A 10,656-nucleotide genomic window follows, 5' to 3' on the forward strand; every position below is an offset into this window, starting at 1 on the left:
TAGGTTGAATGCTACTGCCCTTCTTCCGATGCTTTCATTGAGACTTCACAGAAATGTGCTGAGGCCCTTCCGAGGTTTCCAGCTCTTCCTCTTCCTCATTCTCTTAATAAACCCAAGATCTGGAGGATAGGATAGACAGAGAGAGAGAGAGAGAGAGAGAGAGAGAGAGAGAGAGAGAGAGAGAGAGAGAGAGAGACTTCATTAGACATGGTATCTTAGAACACGGTTAGGGGTCTAAGTGACTGCTCGGAAAAGGGGTCAGTCTCTTTTGAGAGTGTGAAAGCATGTTTCTGTCCTTGCCAGAGGTTGACAGCTCAATCTGAGATGAAGAAAGACCAGGTGTGACAGTATGGTGTTAAAGTATGGTATGACAGTATGGCGTTACAGTATGGCGTTACAGTATGGTGTTACAGTATGGTGTTACAGCATGGTGTTACAGTATGGTGTTACAGCATGGTGTTACAGTATGGTATGTAAGTATGGTGTTACAGTATGGTGTGACAGTATGGTGTGACAGTATGGTGTGACAGCATGGTGTGACAGCATGGTGTTACAGTATGGTATGACAGTATGGCGTTACAGTATGGCGTTACAGTATGGTGTTACAGTATGGTGTTACAGCATGGTGTTACAGTATGGTGTTACAGCATGGTGTTACAGTATGGTATGTAAGTATGGTGTTACAGTATGGTATGACAGTATGGTGTGACAGCATGGTGTTACAGTATGGTGTTACAGTATGGTGTTACAGTATGGTGTGACAGTATGGTGTGACAGTATGGTGTTACAGCATGGTGTTACAGTATGGTGTTACAGTATGGTGTGACAGCATGGTGTTACAGCATGGTGTTACAGTATGGTGTTACAGTATGGTGTGACAGCATGGTGTTACAGTATGGTGTTACAGGTGTTATAGGTCAGACCCGTGTCACAGTCCTATTTCGGTGAAATATTGAAACGTAGAATATTTATTTCTCATTTACTGTTCAAATTAAACATGTATTTGGAAAATAAATAACTGCCGTAGTAGTAGCAGCAGCAGCAAAAGTCACATACATGGGTTACTGAGCAGAGCGCCACAGTTGATACTTGTGACACACTGCCTTAACGTGATTGGCTTGGACAAAGCAGTGTGAGGAAGATGCCTGAGGGGTTCCAGTGAATGAATGGCCCAGCGTCGCTCGGCAACATGCCGGTACGCTGCAGCAATTCTCCTGCACGCTTGGAGCCAACTGGAGAAGGAAACGTACTTCCTGTCTCTAAGGATGTAATGATGCGGCTTCACAGGACAGCACAGAAACAGACTGGAACATTCCAAGAGCTAGTACTATTAGTGGGCTTGAAAAGCACTGGCTGTTCTATGACTGGAAAGGAGGCGTCGATCCATCCATATGCTCATGACTGGGTGACGTCATGATGATTAAAGAGATGACACTCTAAATTGCACTGTTCTTCGGAGTGGGTATGAGAGGGAGAGAGCTTGATTATGTGGTACACAGCAAGGCCTGACAAAGGTACTGTAGCTCTCTGTTGAGTCTAAGAAGTCAGTACTCCTATAGATTATTAAGGCTAGACTATACATACTGTACTAATGACTACATTTGGCTTTGAGAGTGCATTCCGACTACTTGTATGCAATCCTTATTAAAAGTGCATATCACGTGTCTGACATCAATGCTGCATCAAAGGCATCCCTCCATTCACGGCCGATGAGAATTTCGGTTAAATGCAAAAGGACCGATTCAGTGTGTGCTGCTCTCAGGAGGGTCGTTTAAGCTTGTGACCTGCTCAGCCATTTTGCATGGAGAACTTGAAACTGAGACTCGAGAGGAGACACAACCGTATCGACTGTTTATTTAGCACCCTACCAGTCGCCACCCACACGCTTACAAACCTACCTAATTCATCTTGACACCCTTCCTCAACCCTAATTAACCCATGCAGTGGACAGGGATGATGTATGGCAGAGTTTGCTAAGGAAATTTCCTTAAAGGGAAGGGAGGGGACATGACCAATCCACTTAAAGGACCCTCAGATCACAGTAGCAGGGATTGCTGCTATGAGAAGAGTTTATCTTCATTCCCAGAGGACACCTAGATAGCTACAGAACTGTTTAGCTGGTTTGCTTTTTTTTGTCCTTCTGGCTTTATCTTTAGTTCTGGTTCACTCAGTGTAACATTTTAAGCAACAATAATACACGCAGAGAGAGAGAGAGAGAGTGAGAGCTAAGGGGGAAGAAAGTAGAGTCTAGGGGTGGAAAGGAGCCTACATGGACTGAGATATCGTTTTCCCTTCTGGGCTTTAATGTCTTTACGGGGCGATCTAAACAGCTACTTCAGCTTGACTTGCAATTTACTATAAGAGCTATAGAAGCCATAGAGGGGCTATAGAAGTTACCCACTCACACACACAGTGTTTCCACCCCGGAGACCCCAGGGTCTTAATATTTAAACAAGGGAAGTGATGGTACCAGACCACTCACCTCGGTTTAAAAAGGTAGTCCATCCAGTACCCATCCAGTACCCAGACTTAATATTTAAACACGGGACGTTTTGGCACTAGAATGTCTGTTTAATGGGAAAGTTCATCGAGTAACCATGTCTATAAGGACATTTTCACAGCCTACATGTGGGATACAGGAATTACTAATAGGCACAGCCGTGGCCAACCATAAATATCCCTGAGTAGCCCGCTCTATGACAAGCCTATATCATTATGCTTGCCTTTCTTTCAGTGTTCAGTTTACCAACATGCATTTGAGTGCCTAGCACTGATTAGTGACTCGTGATTTGAAGAAACTCACCCAAGTGACTTTAATATAGATATAGTTATGTTGAACTGTGCAAAGTTGTACCACCATCACCAACAGCTAATTCATTATCAGGCCTAAGCATTATTTTTTTATCTGGTTGGTCACGGAAGAATAAAAGGGTCAATATATCTGGAAGCCTAAGCAATTCTGGTCAATAGTTACTTCTTCAGCTAGAACACTTTTTTTTTTTTGCCACACATGGTATTTACCTAAGGTTGTTTGGACGTGAATCCTTGAATTTGTGCCAAATTCAAGGATTCACCGCAGTGTTCCCAAACTTATTATGCTATTATGATATGAAAGAGGAACTGGAATAGAATAAGAGTATAATTCATAAATGGGAGGAATTTATATATATACTTTTGTACCTGTACTCAACAAGTAGATTTAGGCCAACCTTTCTTTGCCTCCTACAAGCACTGCAATCAGGTCTACTCAAAAAGGCCATGTCCTTGAAACATCATACACAATAACACATGACTTGCACATGGTGACATGAGCCATTGGCAGCTAAGGTTAGCCACTAGCCAGACAGAGGCAGACACATCTAGACACTACTGTCCACACACCGCTAATGCTGTATTAACCCAGAAACCAGCCACGCTGCAGAGGGGCGGCCCAGAAACAAAGGAGGCGGGGCTGAATGCAGCTAGGTGTCCACCCACCCAGCAGAAGTCATCGTTATTGCCATATTCTTTACCTGGTGGTGGTGAGGTCTCTCTCTCTCTCTCTCTCTGTCTCACACTGTGTCTCATCTACTTCCTTTTATGTAAGCTCAATCGGATCAGGAATCTGTCTGGTGTCCGGTACACAGGACTTGTGGGCATCCTGACTTGATGTTAATGTGCACCAGTGCATAATCAAGTTTTTATTTTATAAGCCCATCATTACTGCAAGCAAAAGCATTAGCTTTACTGGTTTATGATATTTCTGAATAGCAAGTAGGCCCACTGTAACTTAGTCCTTGAAGCCCTAGCAGCTTCCATGTATGAAATGTGGTTTTCAAAACCTCCAGAACATACAGTAATTAGGAGTAGGAGAATAACAGGAAGGAGGGGCTATTGAGTGAGTACTACTCACTGTTGTGCACTTTTCTTCTCTCTTGGTCTCTTTGTGGCGACTGAGCAGCAAGGATTTGGGAAATGACATTGTTGGATAAGCAGCTTGTCTCAGTGGCCGGTATAGCCCACTGACCATCTCTGATGGCCGCTATGGTGCGCCGCACACGAGCCCTCTACCACACGGCCTGCTGGCACCCTGACCCAGTTTGGTTTCCACTGAGACATCACATTTGCGTGTAGCTGCAACCTTCCCCAGACGATGTTAAGTTGCCCATATACAACAGCCGTAAATAAGGATTTTCTGTGCCAGCCTCTTACACTACTGTGACAGTGCTGTAGAGTTACATCCTGTTAAGAACTAGTACAGAAGGAAACAGGAGATTGAGGAGTTCTGTATTCCGACCACATGCAAGACACTGGGATGAAGTTTTCACCTACATACCATCTACTGAAGTAACTCATTACTATATAAATATTACCTCAAGATTCCAAAAATTGCACACAGTATAACATATGAAAATTTCTCCTGCATACAAACACGGCATAATCTACTTTCTGGTTTTATTTTTGAGCGGGATTATCTTTTTCTCCAATACATATTTTTTTCTGGTGTGAGAATGTAATGCATGCCTAATGCCACAGCTAGACATGTCAGATAGTATTTCTGTGTGCTCCATATTACTCCAGCCAGGTTATGTCTATGATTTCTAATGAAGATTCTGATTATACAAGCTGCTCGGTCAGTTTGGTGCCAGCTATGCCCCAACCAACTAAATCTGCTATGACATGATGTCCATCTAGTGTGATTATTTGGGTTGTCTGGCGGTAGTTGTTGGATTGGAGCTTTTATAAAAGAATATTAATCTAAATCTAGCAGACTAAGGTCAAAAGAAAGCTTTAATATCAGTTTAAAGGGACATATTTATGGTTTCTAACTATAGCTGTAATAACACAGGTTAAGTAGAAATTAGTTTTGGTTGCTATATCAGACATTTAAATGCTCACTATGGAATGACTGAGACACTTAAAGTCTTCACTTAGAATTTGCAGTTGCATTTTTCATATAGTCTTATTGATTGCACAGAAAATGAAGCATTTGGAAGCTAATGCAGAGATACTAAAGGCTGCAAATGACTCCAAATGAATCCAATCTATCAAAGTTTCTTCCCCTGTTGATAAGCCTTCTTGTTCCAGGTCTACAGTTGGCCTAAGGATGATTGACACAGTCATCACATTTTTATAATGCTCAAAATATTTTTGATGCCTGTGAAGACTAGAAAGAAATATATAAATGTTACGCTACATGGGCTATGACTACATCTAATAAATGTCAGGTTGAAATTGGCCTATCTTTATCGTTGACAATAAACCGAGGCTGTAAGTCAGGAAACAAAATGCAGTGAATAGGACAATTACTGTATGATCGCTCTATAGGACAGGCTATGTGCGACCAGCTCTACCTCCGGCATGTTGGCTATCAACAAATGAGCTTGGACATCATATGTCTGAAAATCGGTTGCAAAACCGAGAAGACGGGTGTTAGAATGAAGCATTTTATCGTTGAACGTTTAAAATGGCTCTCGACGAAAGATGCCTTGGCTACCCCCAGCAATTTCCGCGTCATCTTTGAGGGTTACAGTAGGCTGTGTGTCCTCAATGCGCAGGCCATTGGTACTTTCGACCGAGAACTACACGGCCATTGAGCACATACAATTCACCATTATCTCACTGACTACATGAAAACGACTCATCCGACTCAAGTAATTTTATCAGTCGCTTGAGCTCAAAAGAAGACGATCTGTTGCCTTGCCTAAAGAATGATTAACCTGCCAGCGCAGTGGGTTTGCCATTCCTTTTTAATTCCAGGCCATAGCATATACTATTTGTTAGGCTACATTTGTAACATCTGAAATTGCAATCCATCCATAACTGTACAAAGTGAGTAAAATATTCCTTACCGTATAATTAATATGCACGATGTATTATAGCCTAAAACCGTATCCATGGCCTGGGATATTTTTTCAGCGACGGCTCAGCATCAGCAGCCGTACAATGAAGAGCTAGTGACGATGCTGTGAGACCCCGCCCTCCTTCCCGTGTGGAGAGAATGAGATCAACTCACTGAATCTCTCGCCATCACCTTGGCGCTGGGGCCCATATAAGTGTTGTTCAACCGTTTGTGAGGTCCCGTTGCAAACTTGTTGCTGCAACTTATCAAGCTGTAGCACAAATTGCAGGGTACTGTTTTTTTTCCGCAAACCTAGCAGCAACGATTTAAATTCAGCACATCTAGGTCAATAAAACAGTATCTCTGCTATCTTCAGAAATAAAACAAATGCATTGCTTGAAACAATCTCTTACTGTGATAGCCATGTTTGTAGAAGGCAACAACTAGTCTGTTTTGTTACATGGTTACGTTTTCTAAACAGCTGTGCTAGATGGGCTACTGTATTATACAGTCTGGAATATAATATATATAATATAATTGTTATATAGTCTCTACACCTTAAACATTTGATCTCATTTGATCTCACATCACTTGAACAGGCCAAAAATATTGGCCCCGGATTCTGAAATCAAGTAGGCCTAATTAAATGAACACATCCCCCTTTACTATAACTTTCAGAGCTATCTGGGCTTTTTTAAGTATTAGCCAAAAGCCCCCTTTGTCATGCAGTATTCTTTTAAATGTATTATATTACAGCTACTCTAGTTTTGTACGTGTATGCACGCGAAAGGTACGCATGCTGCATTGTTCACATACTTCACTTTTGTTTACATTCTTCAAATGCCTTTTACAATTGGGAAATCAAAATGCAAAGTTAATGCAAACAAATTAAATGAAAGCTTAATCAATTGCGCACAGCTGGTGATGAGACCGAGAGTGATTGAGAGTGACGAGAGTGACCGAGACCGACCGAGACCGTTGTACTTTAGATGGCATTTTACGGTAGAAGCGAAACAGCGCCTCCAGTCTATTGCATTAACATTTACTTGTTTTAACCACGCTCTTTTGGTCTAATAAAACAGAAGACACGCGGATGTATGCTATGTCTTATGGTATTATTGTATATAATATGTAGTCCTCTTTAATGACGTGTATTTAGATGTAGATATAAATAGGAACCCAATGGGTAGGAACCTGTAAGATGGTTGTTGTGTATAGGGGGAGTCAGATGACGATGACACAGGTGCAGGAGTGAGAGGCTTGTGGCCAATGTGTCAGGCTTACAATAAAGTCACGTTTTAAGATGACAGTTGGCTCACGCTTGTTATTTAAGAATAACACTACATGTCTGATGTTAGGTAGCCTATAATTTAACGTTTGCTACAAATATCAGCTTCCGTATCCAATTCGGACAGATTTCTTATTCTGCTGCTATGCCTAAATTTCACTTTCGCGACTGGTAAGCGTCTCCAAGTATGCTGTGGACAGCTGGTGGCGAGCGTGCACCGTTCCAGGAGCATGGCGAAGGTAGCCATAATGCGTCCTTCCACCTTTGTTTCGCTGTAGTGGACCCGCAGCAAAACTCTTGGCAGCAACCGTGATCCTGTGAAACAAGTTTCCTGATGAAGAGGAGGCATGCCAGAAAGCAGAACGTAATGGATATTACAAATGGATGTTGCATTAAATGAAGGTGAATTTAAAGTAAACAATGTTCAGTTTCAAAGAAATCAAGACCGAGGCTGAAATCGACTGGTCAGTGGGTTATCACACTGAAAGCAGCTATTTAGATTCAAACTTTGAAAAAGCTCTGGACTCAAGTAAATTGACTTTCAATTTAATGTCTAAATTAGTTTCAGACTGTTTGAAAAACAGTTGTTACATAAAACTTAAAAGGCTTTCCCATGTTAAGCAATTAGCTAGAGAAGGTAACATAACTACATTTAAAACTGATCCAGCTGAATGCGTTGATGACTTCTTGAGGGACTTTGTAAATCAAAGGACTGTTGAGGAACCGCAAAAGCTGAATAAGACAGGGGCTGAGGTCTTAGTCTTAACAGACTGTGAAGTCGGAAATGGAGCACGGGTTTGTCACACTTTAACATACAAACTCATGAAGTTCTCAAACGAAGAAAATACAGGAACCCCTAACAGTCTCCCTCAAACATCGAAAACAAGTGAAAGCTGTGAAAAGGAAGGGTGTGACATTGTTTCAAAGTCCCAAAAGAACCCCATACAAATCCAAGATGGACACAGAGAAAAGGAGCACTTTTGCCACATCTGTGGTAGAGGCTATTTCCATAAGAATCACCTGAATGTGCACTTGAAAACGCACAGACCCGAGAGGCCCTACTGCTGCCAATATTGTGGCGCAGCTTTCCACCATAATGACAGACTACAAGCACACCTGAGAATTCACAGCACGAAGACTGATACCAAACCCTACATTTGTGACAAGTGTGGATACAGTTTCAACTCTTCATGGCAATTGTCAAAACACCAACAGCGCCACTCAGGACAGCGACCTTATCGCTGTGACCAGTGTGGGAAATGGTATATAAGCAGAAGTGAGCTCAAATGGCACCAGAAGATCCACACAGGAGAAAAGCCCTTCACCTGCACCGAGTGTGGCATCAGCTTCCAACGCTCCGACACACTGAGGAAACACATGAGAATCCACACAGGAGAGAGACCCTACTTCTGCTCTACCTGTGGGAAAACCTTTCCTTATGCACACTGTCTTAACCTGCATATGAAACTGCACAAACAGTAGTCTTTTGATAAAGATGTCACTAGTATTATTTATATATGTATTTGGTGGCGTATTGCTTATTATGGTTATTGATTATTTGACTACTAATGTGATTATTTGACTACTAAGTAACAGTAACATTTGGATGTTGTAGCATTGGGTTATACCTCACACTGTAGTGTCTTTGTTCATTAAAAATAAGCCTATATTGATTTGTTTTGAAAGTGGCCATGTCTTCAGGCTCTGAGTTATGGTATTTCATTGAGCCCTTTGACACATTCTAAGAGGTGTACCAATTTGTGTCATGTAGTGGAAGTTGCTTTGTGGATGGCCTGGTGATTTAAAGGCTCTGGTTATCACTTTTGATGTGCATAATGGTTGTGCTGGGATGGGAAAAGTCAGGATTGTTTGTTGCATGACTTGCGTTTAGATGTCTGTTCCAACTGTATGACTTCCTCTTCCGGTTCAACCGATGTCGACGGTGTCCACTTTCCAACTGTGTCTGTTCTCTGTCTCATTGTGGGTAAAGGAAGTGCCCCATCTCGGTCACTTGAGCCCTCTTATCTAGACTGCTTATCGCTCTGTTTAGGATTGCTTTCTTGCTGCAAGAATCAAAGACCCAAGACAAACTTTTCTGACCCCTGACCTTTATTTGATGATAAAAAGATAGGCACAGAAGATTCCACAACAGAAATATAGGCAGATTAATCCGATCGACCCCATAATCAGTTTTCATAAGGTTGAAATGTAGGCCTATATCTCCGAATGTGTGGACTCAAATATACATACAACAGAAAAAACATTTTTCAATTCTGGCGCATTCAAACAATTGTTGCCTTCTAATTTGGGTGGAGAAGAAGATAAGGTTAAATGCCAGACCAAGTTCTTTGTAGTTTAACAAGATAAGGAATGATGCAAATTAAACAATGAATACAATACACCATGGTGTCTCAATCTAGATCAGCAATACCAGTCAATGTTACCAGTCCAGTACCTCTCACCGGCCTTGACTTCCACATTCTCTGCAGCAAACCATATCACCCCATGCACCCCTGTCAGTACGCTGACTTTTTGCATTCCTCTTCCCATGAAAAGATACATTCTCTTGAGAATATATCAGAAACATAGAACACATAAAATAACAGCATGGAGTCCTTTCCTCTACACAATCCCCTCAGTGAAGTTTGGCTTGCAACAGCAGCAAAGACTGCCCTCGGTGACAGATGGGGGGAGGTGCACAAAGGGGGCTATCCATCTTGCTTCCAACTTCTTTCACAACCCAGTCATGAGGAGCACATAAACATCTAAAAACCTGCACGTTTAACCCATTCTGAACCCATCAGTCATTGTGGCCCACCGTGGTATTGCGACAACTTTACCGCGAAGTGGTAAGCATTTTCTTCTAACTGTAGGGCCATCTCAGACCCCCCACATTGCGAAGGTTAAAATTGGGTAAACAACGATAGTTTGTTATGAACCTTTGGGTCACGTGACCCGAAGGCAGCACAAAGGTAAAGTTAACCCAGGGACCAGGATAAACTACTAGGATTGAGAAAGGTATGATATAGGGAGTATAAGAGAAGCTGACAAAGTTGAATGCGCTTTTCATTCACAGAGTTTAGGACTATTATTGCACAGGATTGCACAATTTCTTCGTTTTCATGCAACCGTTTTAACTTGCGAGGCCACATAGAATCCCCTCTTGCAGGGTATGAGAAGAATGTCAGGAAAATGAGAAAATAAGACTGTTTCAGGATACACTTCACTGTTATTATTTTAAAGTGTAAATGAGCATCAACACATGTAAACTTGTAGGCTATGAAGATCTATGTGATCTTCATGAATAATAAGTAGCCTAAATGACCGACATATTACTTGCTTATGTGTGTGTGTGTATATATATATATATATATATATATATATATATATATATATATATATATATATATATATATATATATATATATATATATATATATATATATATATATATATATATATAACTTTAATTTATATATATATATAAACTAAGGCTACTAATAATAATAATTTATCATTACTTACTTAATATATATTCTTTAATTAC

The 10,656-nt window shown here is 41.2% G+C and overlaps 1 protein-coding gene across 1 annotated transcript; it reads left to right on the plus strand.

Annotated features, from left to right (window-relative positions):
• Positions 1 to 7,065: 7,065 nt before the first annotated feature.
• Positions 7,066 to 9,508, plus strand: LOC146288291 (uncharacterized). Its single transcript, XM_084697731.1, has one exon. It carries the CDS (start codon positions 7,530 to 7,532, stop codon positions 8,589 to 8,591), a length of 1,062 nt encoding a protein of 353 aa, XP_084553857.1. The 5' UTR covers positions 7,066 to 7,529; the 3' UTR covers positions 8,592 to 9,508.
• The last annotated feature ends 1,148 nt before the right edge of the window (positions 9,509 to 10,656 follow it).

This window comes from Hypomesus nipponensis, chromosome 5 (genome assembly GCF_054491055.1).
Source record: "Hypomesus nipponensis isolate SF chromosome 5, ASM5449105v1, whole genome shotgun sequence".
Taxonomy (NCBI): domain Eukaryota; kingdom Metazoa; phylum Chordata; class Actinopteri; order Osmeriformes; family Osmeridae; genus Hypomesus; species Hypomesus nipponensis.